At 35.6% G+C, this 17,426-nt stretch overlaps 1 protein-coding gene across 2 annotated transcripts; it reads right to left on the bottom strand.

Moving 5' to 3' along the window:
* Positions 1–3,035: 3,035 nt before the first annotated feature.
* Positions 3,036–17,121, bottom strand: LOC103939987 (rho GTPase-activating protein 7). Of its 2 annotated transcripts, none has more exons than XM_009350071.3 (22): positions 16,686–17,121; positions 15,841–15,880; positions 14,784–14,860; positions 13,956–14,026; positions 13,797–13,875; positions 13,509–13,653; positions 13,300–13,419; positions 11,745–11,822; positions 11,507–11,562; positions 11,348–11,417; positions 10,922–11,009; positions 9,056–9,299; positions 7,516–7,737; positions 6,614–6,961; positions 6,022–6,071; positions 5,765–5,825; positions 5,595–5,678; positions 4,772–4,885; positions 4,511–4,680; positions 4,020–4,089; positions 3,691–3,897; positions 3,036–3,535 (listed from the first exon to the last, which is right to left on the bottom strand). In XM_009350071.3, the coding sequence occupies exons 1-22, from the start codon at positions 16,737–16,739 to the stop codon at positions 3,350–3,352; spliced, it is 2,634 nt and encodes an 877-aa protein (XP_009348346.2). In that variant the 5' UTR covers positions 16,740–17,121; the 3' UTR covers positions 3,036–3,349. The 2 variants fall into 2 exon arrangements, with proteins under 2 accessions (XP_009348346.2, XP_009348347.2); XM_009350072.3 differs by having other exon boundaries at positions 15,841–15,877; positions 16,686–17,120.
* Positions 17,122–17,426: the final 305 nt, after the last annotated feature.

Raw genomic sequence — 17,426 nt, 5'->3', positions numbered from 1 at the left:
CTGGATGCCTCATTCGGACCTACATTAGACATATGGCACCGAGAACGTACTTGAGTTAAGAGGTGTTTTCAATTGGGATTTGATGAATTTTAATTCTTTTAATAAATCTAGGGGTATTTGATCAAGATTTTATATGATTCTCTAAAATTCTAAGTGTATTCAATCATAATTTTAAAATAATTTATTAAAATCCTTAGAAATTCTGGTGTATTCAATTAGGATATTAAAGAAGTTTATAAGATTACATGTGCATTCAATTAGCAATTACTTTTAAATAATTTTAAAAATTGAGAAATTTGTAATGTATTTTAAGCAATCACAAATCTCACCTCCCTTGAGATTTCGAGGAAATTGAATAAAAAATTTTCATGGAATCTTTACAAATCAATTAAACTCCATCAAAGGATTTATAAATCCATTAAAATCCCTCAAAATCTCAATTGAATACACCCTACATTGATCCGAGATACAAGTAATCGTACTCGGGGTCAAAGTTCAAAGTCACTACTTGGATGATTTTTGGATTGCCCTTTCTATTATTCCTCGAATGGCATAGAGCCCAAGCATGAATGTTATAACCCACAACCTTAGGTTGTATAATATTTCCAGAAGCCGGATGGTGCATTAGAACTTCCGGATTAGGGGACTATGTCCATTTGTCCATAGTTCACTTATCATAACTGCACTTAATACGGCTCGAGGCTCCTAAGCTACTAATCGGAATACCATGGAATAGGCTATAGGAGACTCCTCTGACACTATAAACAAGATGCCCCAAATTCATTGTGTTTTGAGTTGTAGGTAGAGTTGAACTTATTCTTTTTTTGGAGTAGCATCCCCCCATTGAATTTTTTTTCCCGTGCTTGGACTCTGCTATGCTCATCAAAGCAGTCGTGTCGGTGTCAGAGTTACTCACTACACTAGAATGGTATCATAATGAGTTAGTCCAATGCTATAGGAGTTGAAAAAAAAATTAATGTATAAAAAAAAAAAAACAAACAAACAAAACGAAAAAGGGATGTGCGATCAGCATACATCCCTTTTGAAAAACAATACAAATTAGTCACATTGTGCTCTTAGATATTTTATGCTGAAGTGATTTAAACTTTTCGAAGCATTTAAGATATTGGAAGAAAATAAAAAAATGTATTAGAAACCCTCCCTTGATGGGAAAACCTAGTCCTTGATCATCGACAGTAGTAGTAACAAGTCCATTCAAAAAGCAATCTTCATATGAGTCACCAAAATCGGTGGTTGTTACGAACTACAAGAGATTTTTTCTCTGGACATTAATCAAAATCTCTGTCAACAAGATCATTTGGTTTCCATCATCGCTCGTAGCAAAGGTCACTATTCGGGGAATATGAGTTCATTCTCATGAAAGCACCAATAATTTGAACCAAATTCACACATCGTCGCGAGGGGTGGAGATGCATAAACTTGACTACCTGTAAACTAGAAAACAAATGTAAGAAACCTTAGGAACAATAGGGGTGCCCACCAAAGGCTCTTTGACAATCATTTTAGTAAGCAATATATGAGACTCAACGCGTTCTCAGGGATTAACTTTAGAATGGTGTATTTATACCAGTCAAAAAAGAGTTCTTTTAGAATATAGAATCTGTATTAAATTGGAAGATTCTCAGAGGATATCTAGGAGTAGAAATTACATTCTCTTATGAGTGTAATTACTTGCAACGCACGCTAAATTCCTAGATTGTAGGATTCTCCAAGAATATAGAAAACCTTGTTGATTCCATTCTGAATTAGGTTTCTTATCTTGCCAAACAAGGATGGTCTATCTCAGGGAAGTCAACAGACGTCATGTACTTAATCCTAACAGGATGATGGTAGCATCGCTAATCCGTTTGTACAATTCGATAAGGCTGGAGTTGTTGATTCCATGATCAAACTTCATAGATATTCGTATTTTGATCTGCCTTACTCCAGCCCTGAAAAATCATGGTCCCACATCGAGGAGTAAATATTGCATCCTCTTAGGAATGTGATAAATTGCGGCACACATCAATCCCTAGATTGTAGGAATCTCAAGAATATAGGAAGCTTATTTGATCCCCAATCGGATCAAGTTTCATATATTGCGGAACAAGAATGGTCAATCTCAGCGAAGCAGAACTTTGCCTACCTTTATGGAGCACAACAGGATGTGGTGGCATCGATGGCCCATTCGAGCAGCTTTACTAATCGAAGTTGTTAAGTCCATAACCAAACTTTTGAGGTATTCGTATTTTAATCCGTCTTACTCTGGCCTTGGAAAATCATGGTCCCACAACTCTCATTTCCGTACACTTCTTAATAATACATGATAGAATAATGCATGATAAAACTCTAATGTATGATACAGGTACATACATACTTTTCACGTTTAATAAAATTATTTTGACACATTTTTTCAATAATATGCATTTTGGACATATTATTGAAAAAACAAAGATAAATAATTTTTAAAATAAATAGATATTTTACAAACAAAATATTAATATCTAAAAAAATTGCCGAATTTTTCAAAATATCTTTTTAGCAAAGTTGCCCAATAATACAAGTACGTATTATACCAGTTATGTATTTTACTATGTTTTATATACATTTTCTCCATTGTGAAAGAAAGCGACCACTGCATCCATTACTACAATCACCAACCTGATGGTCATGCCACTGTCACCACCAAAACCACAACTATCGCTTCCACTGCCTCTACCACCACTACTGCTTCTACAATGCCAACCACCCCCACCATTATCACTGTCATCAACATCGTCACCATCACCACCACCCTCACCACCATGCCTATTTTTGTCATCGTACACAAGTTCCGCATTAAAATTTAAACATTTTTACACTACCATCCATACGCTCTTAACATCCGACGATTTTTTGATCGCTCAATTTACAGCTACTTATTCTTAAAGCGCATCAAATGAGTCAGGAAAAAGTAATGCCATATAGAAAGACCCTTGGATTTGTAATAGAAAACTAAGATTAAAAACAAGTAATGCAGTTAGAAATATGTGAAGTGACCTCAAAAAGTAGCTGACTAAAAATATTATCGTTCAATAACATTACCCCCACCTATGGACACAACAACAGAAGACAGATTTGTTTACAGTGACAGGGTCCTTGTCAACAACAAAAGGAATCATCAATACATATAACACAGAGAAAACACTTCTCACCGAAATTCCGTTCACTTGCTCTCACTAAGAAAAGAAAAAGGAGCAACTTTCAATATCGAACAAGAGTGCCACATGACTATTTATATGCAAACATTATCAAAGAATATACAACAAGGCATCCGGCATTCTTCTTCTGACTCAATTTCCTCCGCCAGTCAATTCCACGGTGGGGACGATGGTCTATAAACAGAGTCTTGCAAAGATGCCGTGCCATAATTTAAATCAAGATTATGAAGCTGTTCCATCAGCTGAGAACGTCTTTCCTTGAAGAAATCAAGACGAGTTGTTAATTCTACCAAGGCAGAAGATGCTGTTGATGGATGCCTTGGATAATCCACCACCTGGAACCATAGTCACGACTTCAATACATTACAATTGTTTGAATTTGGCGGGAACCATTCCAGAGTCAATACAAGATAAGGTTTCAAAGATACTAAATAGAAAAATTTTAATTTTTTGAGAGAAATGACAGTCGCAGAAAAATAGAAACGCTTGCCTCTGGTGCTCTTGAAGTCGATGGCATGGACGCAGAATCAACAGCAGAAAGCTCATCAACAGACAAACTTTTCGATGCATCAGTACTTTTTGATTCACTTATGCTAGCTGGATCCATGAATTGCTTCCTAGAAGGCTGCCTTACACTGCTACCACATGCTACAATTTGGCCTTTGATAGTCCTCCAATCTTCCCCCAGCAAACTCTCCTGTAGCAAAATAGTCAAGGAGTACTGGGTTGTTAAGGGCAAATCACTGGAAAATATCCAAGCAGGAATGCTTCCCAATATGAAGCATGAATTATCGAAGATAGAAAAACATAACACCTCACCTCATTCCTTTGTTTCCTTTCATGATTACAGAAGGCAAGGGTTGCATCAAAATCTTGCTGAAGAAACCTCCTGCAGAAAGCAAACAATTTAAAATCATAAGAACTTCTTGACCTGAACCAAACAAATTCCAAGTAGTATTAAAGCTCTGCAAATTGCATTGATCAATCCCTCAATCATATAGCAATGTACTCTGCAATGTTAAGAAGCCTAGCAACCCGAATTTTAGGGGACTGATTTCTGCACTCCCCTTTTCAACCCCTGATCTTTTGGGGACTGATTTCTACACCTCATCCTCTTTCTGGATTGAATAAATCAAAAGAGAATCAGGGGGCAGAATTTAGCAGAGTGCAGAAGGTCAAAGACTCAAATGGGTGTGAAAAAATCATTTCCCAATTTTTACTTTTTTAGAGAAAAATTCAATCATATAAGATGGTTCTGTCTTTTCTTTTTTTTTATTCTTTTGAGAGAGAGATGGGTTCTGCACACTCACTGTTGGGAATTATGATTTTGGCCATTTTGATAACGGTCGCAAGCATCAGAGAGAGAACCATAATGATGCTGTCGCTGTTGATTAAGTTGATGGTGAAGTTCTGCAACTTTCTGCTTCAACCTGGCCACATCTGCTTCAGCAAGAGCAATCTCCTCAAGCTCAGCCCGTGTCTTCAAACCAGAATTTAATCATAAGAATCTGGCTTGGATAAATGATATGAAAAAGAATTAAAATAAAACTAATCCTTTATAATCTACAAACCTTAGAATCCATGCCACGTGAACTGGCCAACTGTCCAGAAGACATGCTCAAACCAACCTCTAATGCCGCTCTAAGATCTCGTTCAGCTTGTAGCTGCTCTTGCAATCTTGAAACCTATATTATCATTTGCAGATAGTTAATCGAAGATCTTATACACAGCCAAAAAGCAAAGAGGAAAATTACTTGTAAGATACAAAGTACTACCAATAGATGTCATTAAATACTATACACGTTCACACCTAAGATCTAGCTCCCACATCGACAATCTAGAAACTAATAATAGAGTAGTAAGGAGGTTTAAGCAGGTTTTCCACTGAAAAAACAGTGAGGAGGTTTTAGCATCAGTATAATTGCGTAACTCAATCAAGTGACACCCTTACTTGTCAAATATAAAATGATTGAGAAAATGAAAACACAAAACCTGTAATTTATTATGTTACTTGTCAAAAAATAAAATAAAAGGTGTTGTACACGAATATTAGCCAGTCGCCTATGCAACTGAACAGAACCAGCATTTTTGCTCTGTCTAATTGCCTTTGTAAGCCACAGAACAGAGGTGTAGTTATGAGGTATCATCACCACTACATAAGTGTATCAGTTAAAAATGTAAAAGGGTCGTCTTTCATTTGCATTCATGTAAAGGAAATTCAGAAGCAAACCCTCCCGGTGTCAAACAGGAGTAAACCCCACAACATCACCGAATGCAGGCAAAAATATATTCACACATTCTTTTGTTGTTCCCTTCCTTCTATTATCTAGTCAGGTCCTTAAATAAACGGGGACGGAGGAAGAAAATTAATCTGGAATATTTTCATGAACATACATCTTGTTCCAGTGCCAAGCGGCGCTCATGTAAAGCTTGCTTCCTTCTCTCCAAACTAGCTTGTAATATTGCATTTCCTCTTGCCTATAACATGAGTGCCTAATCTGGTTAGTAAAAGTACCAGTTTCTATGATTTGACATTACAATAAGTCAAGCACAAGTATAGCTACCTCTTTCGCAATCCTGTGCTGCAAGTCGTTTTTCGCAATCTCAAGCCTCTGAATTGAAAGCCTAAAAAAACAACAAACCAAATTATTTCGTTTACTAAAAGTACTATATAACTTACAGCACATATCAGATTTCTTAACAGCTACTTGAAAGTTGTAAAGCTTTAAACAAAAGGTAGCACGTCCATATATTTCATGAGCATTAAGCCTGTTGCTAAAACAAAGTACAAAACTACGAGTGCATATTATGAGTAACTTACTCTTCCTCTCCAGAAGAATCGACTGATTCCATTGATGGTGTCTTTCTTGCCTGTACAACAATCAATGAAGAATATCAGATGTCACTGGATTGTAAAACAAAACTGTAAATGCCGGCTAAGCTATTATCTCCTAAAACAAAGGGTATGCTCAAATATAAGGCTATCATGTCACATACCGACTAAAACCTAAAAATAATATCTAGACTGCAAATTCACCTTGAAAATAAGAAAAGAAGAGGACATTAAAAGTCAACAAACTAATAAATATGCACAAGCTTCATGATAATGAAGCCATACAGTTTCAGGAGGTATCCAATAAATCATTGTCTGTACTCGATGCAAAGAATTAAACCCAATAGAAAAAGATCCATCTCTCTTTTTTGTCTAAGACATTAGGGGCTCCACATCTTTCTCTCATGCAGAGTTAATTTGACTTTAAAAAAAGAAAGAGCTATCAAGTTTGATTATTGAACGTCAGGTAAATGAAACCGCTTCTTCACTGATTGACATATAATTTATCTGCTGCTTGTTAACTGGGTTAACCCGATAATCAACTTAAGATAAAAAAAGATAACAAAAAATGACAACTCACATTGCTTCTTCCCCAAAATGCCGATCGCTTTGCATTATGATTGGAGCCTGTAACTTTAGCCACTGTCTTCGCAGTTCCTGAATCAAGTCCAGGCACCAGTAAAGGATGCCCTGGATCCACTACTGACAGAATCTCTCCTATTGATCTGTAAGAATCTCCAGCAAGTGACGCACTTGGTGTTTCGGTCTCACTAATTAAATTTTCATTTTCCTTTTTTGGTTTGCTTCCTCTTTCCACGACTCCAACATTTGGATCTCTGATGGCTTGAGGAACACATGAACTTGAACTCTGAGCTGACGCATGATTTCCTTTAGGTGATCCAACATCTGAATCATCAACCCCGAACGCCTGTTTGAGGACACCAATTTACATGTCAATCAGAAATATTATAACTCACACAGTTGAACATTTCAACAGAGAAGAAAATCAGATCAAATAGGCAAAATCAGGAACTTGCATATAAGTTAATTGACTTAGTACGTCCCTTAGACTCCTAAAGACCCAAGAGCCAATCAAAGACCAAGGTTATGGAAAATAAAAATAAATAAATAAACAAAAGGGGTAACAGTGACACAGATCTATTAGCAGTATCATGTTGGAACCAACGTAATGTCACAAAAATCTTCCAGGTGTTTGTATCAAACTAATGAAATATAACTTTTTGTACATCATATAACTCATAGAGGACCCCACAGCAATTGCTGGAGTCAATTATGTGAAAGTCAACGCAATCAGTGGCATACAAAGGCATAACATACTAATGTCGCACAGGAGAAAGACTCTAATCCCTTCATTAATATATATATACACACACATAAAAAATTCTTAAAACCATACACAAATCAGAGCATAACACAAGCACTGTGGAGTGAGTGAGTGAGAGAGAAACGGAGGGAGAGAACCTTATAATCATAGAGGTCACTGCCAGCATAACCACTGCTTTCACTCAACTTTCCACTATGTACTCGATCCGGGTCATCATCTGCTTCCGGATCAACTTCATTTTCTGCGTCATGGTAACCATTGTCTTTCAGATCAAGATTTTCATCATCAGATGAATCTTCACTCCCACTATTCTCAATTCGAGAATCAGCAGAGATGGAACACCTTAGAAGATTTTCATCCTGAAACAAGAGCCCAACAAGTAAAGACCACTTTGCATAATTGAAAAATCTAACATGAACTTAAGATTTCGAGACTTTGTAAATAGCATGTAAAGGAAGACCATAAGAATCGGTGTCAGCAAAAGTTCCATCATTAATGAATGACGTGTTTCATCCCAATTTGTGTTTAAACAATATATCATGTATTTCATATTAAAACTTACTAGAGATGTCATTGAATTGACAACTAGCCATGCGGCCCAAAGAAACATCCAAAAAAACAAAACATTCAAACAATTAAAGTAAAATGAAGTAAATTATTCGAGTGCTTTTCAAAGTGAGGTGCAAAAGGATCCTACAAAAATAGATATTGATATCTCTCTCGAAGGATAAAATAGCATGGCACCCACTAATCCCAATAATGAAACTCCTATCTTATACTGCGAAATGCAAGAATTGCAGTTGAACCCCCATAAGCATTTATCTCTGAGACACATAACATTAGATAAAGAGGAAGGCAAATTTAACTACAAAACCTTCCTTCTTCAACCGAGACACCTCAAACCAATTCTTCAACAACTAGAACTGCATCCAATTTTTTCTATCATTCACAAAGACACTTTAGAGTTGGATGTCATCTCAAGCAGGCACTCTCACCATGTCATGGTTACAACATATCAGACCTTACCTATGATATAGTACTAACATGTCAATAAGTTGGTAATCCATTACTCATAAAGACTGGATCTTGTTCTAGATCAAGCAAAGATAAGCCAATGTATTTACCATATCATTAAGTCCCATCCAAAATACTAGTATGTCCAATCTGGTGTCTCAAAGGAGGCTTAACATAAAATCTTTCGTGCTCCTAATCACTCTACACGACCCCCACCCCAGCCTAAACCACCACCGAATAGCTTAAGTTTCTCTACTGCTCCCTAGAACACACTTGGATAGATCAATGGATTTAACATCCAACACAATTATCAACCTAACACCACACAAACTTACTACAATGATTATATCAACTTATTCAAGATATATTTCCGAGGAAAAACGAAGTCTGGGTTGTTATGACCGTGCACCTATGACTTGTACCAGTACCAAACTCATCTCCTTCATTAGTTCAACCAATCTTCACTAAGCCCATGGTACCCCCATTCCACAGTAAAAGGGATGTTAAAAGGAGAGTAGATATCCTAACACATTGCGCTGAATACTATAGTTGATTGGAATAAGTGAAGTTATACAGTTTGAAAGAATGAGAATTATAAATCCAGGATCCACCTTATGAAATAGCAAGAACACAATGTATAAACCAACTATGCAACTGTCTTACATCAAAAACGTTTTCATACTCCTCCAAAAGAGTTGTGATGATAGCTTGAGCATTTGCAGCAGCATTTGCAGCAGCAATAAGCTGGGTTGAATTATCACCATTAATATCAAAGTCATCATCCAGCTCACATTCACCAGCTAATAGAGGGCGTAAGAGCAAGGGTGCCATGCATGCAGCAACTGCAGATGGAGTCATCCGATTCTCATGAGAGTGAGAAGATATGGTATGCATCATCTTCAAAATTCTGCAAAAAGAAAAGGAGAAAAGCAAGTTATAGACCAATATGATTGTTTTGCATAATCGTTAACAGAATGCATGTCCATGGGAAAGAGTGGTCTCTACAATATAATATACCCAAAGTGGCTAAAATTTTATTTCCCAAATTAACAACCTAACATTCAACAGAGGTTATTGCATAAACTGTCTAGTAAGAAAACATTAACTTTTATATGGATAAATATGTCGAAACATCAATCCAACATTTCACCAATATGCCAAGATTTGAAGCACCGGATACTGAAATGGAAGGGAATAAGATTTTGATATTGGGATGGGCTTTGTTGCAATCTACATGCCCATATTACTTCCACTACTGAGTAACTAGGGCCATAACATTGTTTAATATATTTTCAATCACATCATGTCAAACTTCTTTGTAACATATTTTTCAGGCTTAAATGTCAAAATGGTCCCTGTGTTATAGTCATATGGCCAATTTAGTCCCCGTGTTTTCGATTTGGCTAATTTAGTCCTTGTGTTTACAAGGACTAATTACCCTTTCTCTTTTAGGGCATTTCATTCAATATCTTTTAAAAAATTCATAAGAAAAATCATATGAGCAATAATTACCCTTTCTCCTTACAAAAAAATGCAAATCAATGAGAAATGACACATAAGAAATAAAACTTCCAATCTGAAAAATGATTAAGGTTGTGACATAGAAAAGAGAGGGGGTAATGTTAGGGAGGAGGTTGGAGAGTTGGAAGGAGAATAATTTTTCTTTTAATTTTTAATTTTATTTAATTTTAAATTATTTAAATCAACTAAATTATAATTTTATAAATGTTTATAATAATTTATAAAAAAAAATTTTACAGAAATTAGATGGAAATGTCCTTAATTGGCTAACGGAGATAAACACAAGGACCAAATTGGCCAAGTTGAAAACAAAGGGACTCAATTGACCTAATGACTAAAAGACAGGGACCATTTTAACATTTAAGCCTATTTTTCAGGGTCCTTAGGTCCACATTATAGCCAGATTTCTATATGGTTATTTATAATATTCTACAGACTAGGACTATTTTGGTAATTCAACACAAAACTATTATTAAAATTATTGACGTTAATATATTTCAGACATACCAAAGACAACTTGAAATAAATCTAAAATAAAATAGATAACAAAAAAATTGTATAAATTCACACTCAAAATGCGAACGCTTTTGATTGTACATGTCATATAATTTATGAACAGTATGCTATACAATTTACATGTTTAAATGACGTTCTACTAATTAGAGTAACATTTCCTAATGTTTCATTCAAAATTTACTTCTAAAACAAGTATCCATTGTATTCATAATTTTTAACCATATTTCAATGAATATATCCTTGAATCCTCAATATGACTAAGGATATTTCAACTGACCCTAACATCTTCATCCTTGCTTCATATATTGTTTTATGTATCACCTTTCAAACTATTGGGCATGCCTTCCTTGCCAGCATATGAGACATCTCGTTCCCTTAAAACTCATGCATTATGTACAAGCACACTACAGAAGTAGGTGTCTCGAACATTATGAGTACAACTCAGAACGTAGAATGGAAGAAGACATCTCACATCATGTACGAGAAGGTTACCTCTGTAATAAACGGCGGTTTGGCTCGGGAAATGTCTCCAATATTGAAGAGCGCATTGCATTAATCCGAGCTTCCTTTCGATCAATTTCTAGTCAAAGAGAACACAAAACAAACAGTAAATTTTTTTATTCCATTACAATAATATAAATTGATCAATTTGTGCAAATAAATCCAGAAACTTGAGGAAACTATCAGTTGACAGAAAATTTGAGATGGAGACTTTGTACAAATCTCTGAATCGTGCATAAAAGTATTATTTAATATGTCCAAAAGGATAACTGCGCATGAGACTGATGGTCAATCTTTTCTATGCAGTATGTGGTTGTACAATCTCACAAGCTTTCCAGTTGTTTAACTCCCCAGATCAACAAAGAACCCATTAATTAATTTATGAATTCACAAGGCATAACATAAAGCTAAACTTACTATAAGCCTCTAGCAATGCAGTGCAGCAAGATGCTGGTACTGGAGATGAAGGCAGTTCTCTCAGAACATGCTGTAGATCAAACACATTGAGTAAATAATGAAATAAAGCATTATTCATACCAGATAGCAAATGACACCAAACAAATTTTGGGAAAGTACCTTGACACAATCACCAACAACATGAGCGTCCTCATCCGGATCAAATTCAGTCTTGCCTTCAAACATCAAAAACAGTTAGGACACTAAGCTGGAAATTAATGTATACTTCCAAGAAAATTGAGGGCATGAGCTATAAGCACAAAAGGATCTATTATGTATTTTACGATCCACTAAAGCCATGCAAAGCAATCACCAAATTGAATGAAGCAGATATTTTCAACTTGAATAAAATGGATACCTTGCTCATAATCTTGTACTCTACGTTCTACCTCCTCAACATCCGCAGACTGTCGCAAAATTCCTTCAGCTTTCGTACCTATTAGACAAATAAATTACAGATTATAAAACTGTATAGTATAATGCTCAAAAATATGTTTTCACACTGTCTTTCTTTTGGTATATCTCCCAATATAATGACTTAATGAGTAAATTCCCAGACTTGTGCTTCCAAATAGTTTCATTGGCAATTAGGAATTTAGGATTAACAGTTTGTACTAATGATGTCTCCACACTGGTATGTGAAGGAGTATCTTGACTTCTGCATGGCCAATATCACAACAATTGTATTCTAATCATACTCGGATATGAGTGTAATGCACTGACACAGAGACAAAGGGTCCAGTCAGTAAATAAAATGGGAAAGGGTACAACATACGATAGTTTACGGAGACGGAGTAAGCTAGGGTCATACTCAGTTGGTACGGTATTATGGGTTCATTTTAAAGTTCAATCTAGATTGTTTTCCTTATGGTAAACAATTTTGCATATTTTTCACTTATATAAACCGATATTTATACTAATTATAAATGGATTTATCAAACTTTATACATTATTTTTCCAAGCTGAAGCCACAGTGAATAGTTCAGATTTAATACATTATTTTCTCTAAGCTTTTTTCATATTATTTCTTGGTATTGGTAAAAGCAAAAAAGGAGAGGATTCCACAATACTGTTCCTCTTCATCTTCTTCAAGTTTTCAGAGTTCCTGCAACTCCAAAACATTAAATAATATTTTGCCTAAGAGAGATTAAAAACTAAAACAGAAGTAGGAGATTGGGTCGCCCATTATTGCGAATAAAGAATTTATTTGCATACCAAATGTATACTCATTTGTGCTAAAAATACAATTAAAAGTCCATACTCATTAACTATTTTTTAATTAGCTAATAGATTTATTAAAGAAAAACACAAATATGTGCTAAAGCCTAAGCGAGAAATTCACTTCCTTGCCAACAAGGCAACATATGCATCTGTTTTTGAAATGGTCATTAGCTTTTAAGAAAACATAAAAGAAAGGGAAACGAGCGTGGAGATGGTACTGTGCAGTCTACAAAGTGCCCCACCACTACATGCGAACCCAAGTTCGAACATAAAACCTGTGATTTATGCAACTCTGGTCCACCTTTTTATTTATATCCATACAAATTGCATCTGTAAAGCACGGGTATGAAGTATCCAATTATGCGCCCACAAAAGACTTACAAACACATCTGCTACTCAAAATACATAGTTGACTTTTTGGAAAATCTGATATTGGATACAAGATACATGAACAAGAGAAACACGAAGGATGAACAAGGGTTGTTCCGTACGTTAGTCTAGAAAACATAAGGGTTCTACGGTAAATATTAACTGGATTACCAAAAACGTAGGGGTTCTACGGTAAATCTTAACTAGAAAACATAGGGGTTCTAAGGTAAATATTAACTGGATTAACAAGGGTTACACACATTTGCAAGGAATTTTTCCATACAGTTTGAGTTCTTGTCAATATTAACTGGATCACAACTTACCAAACTTTTCCAGGAACCGAAGAGCTTTCTCGAGGAAGGAAGGACCTCCATCAATATCTTCTAACGCAAGCAGAATTGGTCTTCCAACAACCAAAGATTTAACAGGCCGTTTATCCCTCCCTGACAGCCCAAAATTATATATAAATATACTAGCTCAAGATATATGAAATCATGAGACATTGAATGTGTAATGACAAAAAAGTACAAACATTGATGGAAGGACCCTTCAAGCGTATCATTCGTGTCATTACGGAAAATCCCATTGTGTCCCATGACAAGGGCAGCACTTGGAGCTTGTGCAAGGGCAAGTTCAAGGGCTGTCTTCCACTCATACAAGTCTTCCGATGTCTCAGCCTATGATTACAAAAATTAATCGAATTATTGTGTACATAAATATCAGCAGAAGCTATGCAATGTACATAAACATCAACAGAAGCTATGCAATTATACTATATATTCGAATAAGTCTTGAACAAAAATATCACAAAAAAAGTCACCTTAAGAGTGAAGGCCCGCCCATCACGTCCATCAGGAAATAAAACCGTCAGCAGCTTTTTATCTTCTCTTACAACAACACTACATGAAACCAGTTGCATTTTATTAGTCAGATTGCAGATAATAATAAATAAAAAAACAGTCGGCATGGTCACGCATACCTCCCAGAATTGTTCAAGTCAATGCCCCCCAAAGTCAAATTTACTTCACCACCTCTTTGTGGAAGTGCACTCTGTACAAAGATTTAAAACAACATTCATTACTAAAAACGAAATAAAAACTAACATTCACTTCGCAGTTGTTCAACTGTCGGATACTTATGAGAGAGAGAGAGAGAGAGAGAGAGAGAGAGAGAGAGAGAAACACACACACACAAAATCAATAAGGTCCTGCCTCAGTTTTCAAGAGTTCTGCTCAGCAAATAAGCTAGCAATTAGCAGGTTGTTCTGGGAACTCCAACACATAACCAACCAGCAAACACTTGAAATACAGAGCCTTATAAATTGAAATTGTATTCGCAATGTGACATTTTAATTGAGGAAGGAGGAATGATGGGAAACCATGCATTTTCGTTGGTTTCCTTAATAACATATACATTAAAGGAAGAGAAGCAACTACAATAATTTCACATATCATCAAGATCACGATATGAAGGACTGAACAGGGATTCATCCCATTTCATGAGGCAATACAAGAAGTTTCCATAGCTCTTGACATGGTAGAATATTAGTGTCTTTCAAACATACAGGGAAGCTAGGTGTGAACCCTTTCCAACAAAAAACCATCAAAACTGCATGTCTCAAGTCCACCATTTTTAGCACCAATACAACTTACACGTCAATTCAGTGACCAACAAATTTTTTCCAATAACAATATTGAATTCATGCAAAATAATGCCGCCAATCATAGAAGAAGAAGAGGAATTAAAAGGAAGACAAAACATAATGGTATAACCAAAAAAGAGGTAAACATTAGTGATGAATACTAACAGGATCATTTTTAAAGAAAACCAAAGAAGTCCGTGTGAGGATAAACCACCGCTTCTTCCAAGACTTCCAGCCTATTCCTGCAAAGTTAATACATAAGAACTGTATGTATAAATAATGAGTGCAGAAGACATGATTCTGAAAAAACTATGAAATGCATGATAGAAAAATTTTAAAGTTCGAATGCTAGTTGACAAAACCAAACACGAATACCAAGATACTCTTAACATATCAGCTTGAGAGGAAAGAAGCAAAATCTTCAGTTGTCCCCAAGATCTCTAACACAGAGGCTGCAACATAAACTGGTTTGGAAGGTTTTCATTATTCAAATTAAACAAAATAAAAACTCCTTGGAAAAACTTCTTTTCCTCTCTTTTAATTGCTTAAAATATATTAATAGCTGTTCATAATTAGACCAAGCAAAAATAGTTATTTCTCTTGAAAAAGTAAAAATCCACAAGCACAGAGTTTTCAGAAAAATACTCTTTAACACCTATGATGTGGTTTATTTGAATTATGTCAGACACTGCACGGATATAGGATAAGGTTAAAGAAACTTATCAATGTACAAATCAGATAAATAAATAGGATATGAATATCTCTGGAAATTAAATGGTTTGTTTAAGAATTATATGCCTTGGGTGTTTCTTTTCGGAGTGTTATCTCCGTTTCTCTCTTTCATTTGGAAGTGTTTTTCTTTCTTTCTGTTATCTCCCTCATTAATCTTCTATTAAGTCTAAATCTTATGAAATTTCCAAAGAACTTAGTTCCTAGTACCACATCCATTAGTCTAACAAATAAACACTTGGGCAATGATCAAAGCAATTAATGGATTCAACAAATTGATATGCTGATAAGTCTAGTAAAGAATTCTTTTCCAAGTAAAGATAACATTATAAAGGCCAATTATCAAATTTCAGATTTACAATTTTTTTCCTTCTAAGATTAATGAATCATGTCGAAGTCAAACGAGCGTTATAACAAATAAATTGGAAATGCAATGCGACCAAAACTGTCATCGGGTGGAAACCGAACAGGAGAACAAGAGATGTATACCAACCTTTAGAAGATATGAAAAGTGGGCCACTCTTGAACACCTGCTGGATCATCTGATATGTTAGAAGGCATGAAAATATTTCCCACCCACGAAGCACAATGTGAAACTACTTTGCAAAATTAAGCACAAGGGATGCAAAGGAACACCGAAACATGATCAGGTTACATTGATAACTGACAGACTGCGATTTCGAGAATCTGAAAGTTAAGAACACATTCAAGTATAAAGAAATTGATTTCACTTTAAAATATCCATGTTTCCATCAATTCCCTCAAAACTTGGGCACATTTGTGTTTGTTCGGATGAAATGAAACTGCACTGCAGTTTCATTCCAAACTTGTACATCCTGTTTTGTACACTATTGGTATCATCTTAATGAAATTCTTGTTCCGTTGTTCCATAACAGAAAAGAAACATTCTAAATCCAAATCAACATCACTCGAAAACAAAATAGGCGATTAAACTCGGGCTAAGCACAACTTCATTAATTTCGACAAGTGCATTGCCACACCAACAAGTATGGGAACCATTGCGTCGAATTTACTTTGCCTTTTAATTTCCTTTCTTGTACACTTTGCTCCAGCAATCCGAACAGAACATGGAAACAAAATCAATCTAATGCAATCGAATTTCACAACATTTGCGACGAACATTCCACCACCCGTGATTTAACGAAAACCAAAATCTAAAAAATAAAAAAAATTGAAAAATCGCGTTTCACAACATCAGTTTGGCGGCTTCCCACAAAAGGCAGCTAAAACGAATTTAAACAAATATTCAAAAATAAAATAAATAAATCGACTCTACTAATTTAAGCAAGAAAAGGAGAGGGGAGGAAGAAAGAGTACCGTGTTAGAAGCAGCAGGTCGAAGGGGGCGCTCAAAAGCAGCTAAAGCGGACATTTTGGGCGATTAACATCGAAATCGCGAAGAGCAGTAGCCAGCATTTCAATCGTCCGAGCCGCCCATTGAGCGAACTCGGGCGAGACGGCGTAGATCGGCGAGCGAGCTGAGCTGAGGTATCAACGCGATCTGAAACCAAAAGCCCTTTCTCTCTCTCTAGTGTTGGCAACTCTGCACAGACAGAGAGAGAGGCTTTTTCTAGGGTTTAAGACTTAGAGAGAGAGAGAGAGAGAGAGAGAGAGAGAGAGAGATGGTTGGAGTTTAGAAAGAAGGAGGAGCAACTACCATAGTTACTGCGCTGTCCGTGTGCCCCGGCTAAGACGTAAAAACAGGGAGGAGAATGACAAGGGAAGCAACCAAAAAGGCGCACTTCTGAATCTCTAATTTTTTTTTTTTTTTTTAACTAACGTATTATCTACAGCACAGCACGAGGACTTAAATAATAATACGGTTCAAATTCATTTTTAACGATAATGTAATTTAAAATTTCTCATTTATAAGTAAAGAATAATAACAATAAACAGTAATATTAAATAGTTCTGAATCTTTATTTTTTCTTTTAACTTTCTTGGTTTTTGGTTGGGTTAGATTTAATTAGTAATTAAATAATAATAAATGAATTAGGTAGAGAGCAGCAGTGGCCGTGGTAGTATTTTTGTTGGGGAGGGAGGACTGTGTTTGCTTTTT

The sequence above is a fragment of a genome, unplaced genomic scaffold (genome assembly GCF_019419815.1).
Source record: "Pyrus x bretschneideri cultivar Hongxiangsu unplaced genomic scaffold, Pyrus_bretschneideri_v1 Contig79, whole genome shotgun sequence".
Classification (NCBI taxonomy): domain Eukaryota; kingdom Viridiplantae; phylum Streptophyta; class Magnoliopsida; order Rosales; family Rosaceae; genus Pyrus; species Pyrus x bretschneideri.
Note: the sequence above shows the minus strand (reverse complement) of the source record. Positions and strands in the feature narration are given on the sequence as shown.

Coding starts and splice junctions, on each gene's coding strand:
- LOC103939987 (XM_009350071.3), bottom strand. CDS start 16,739: ATGTCCGCTTTAGCTGCTTTTGAGCGCCCCCTTCGACCTGCTGCTTCT. Junction 11,823..13,299: donor TCGGTTCCTGGAAAAGTTTG/GTAAGTTGTGAT, acceptor TTTGTCTAATAG/GTACGAAAGCTGAAGGAATT. Junction 3,536..3,690: donor CGACTTCAAGAGCACCAGAG/GCAAGCGTTTCT, acceptor CTATGGTTCCAG/GTGGTGGATTATCCAAGGCA.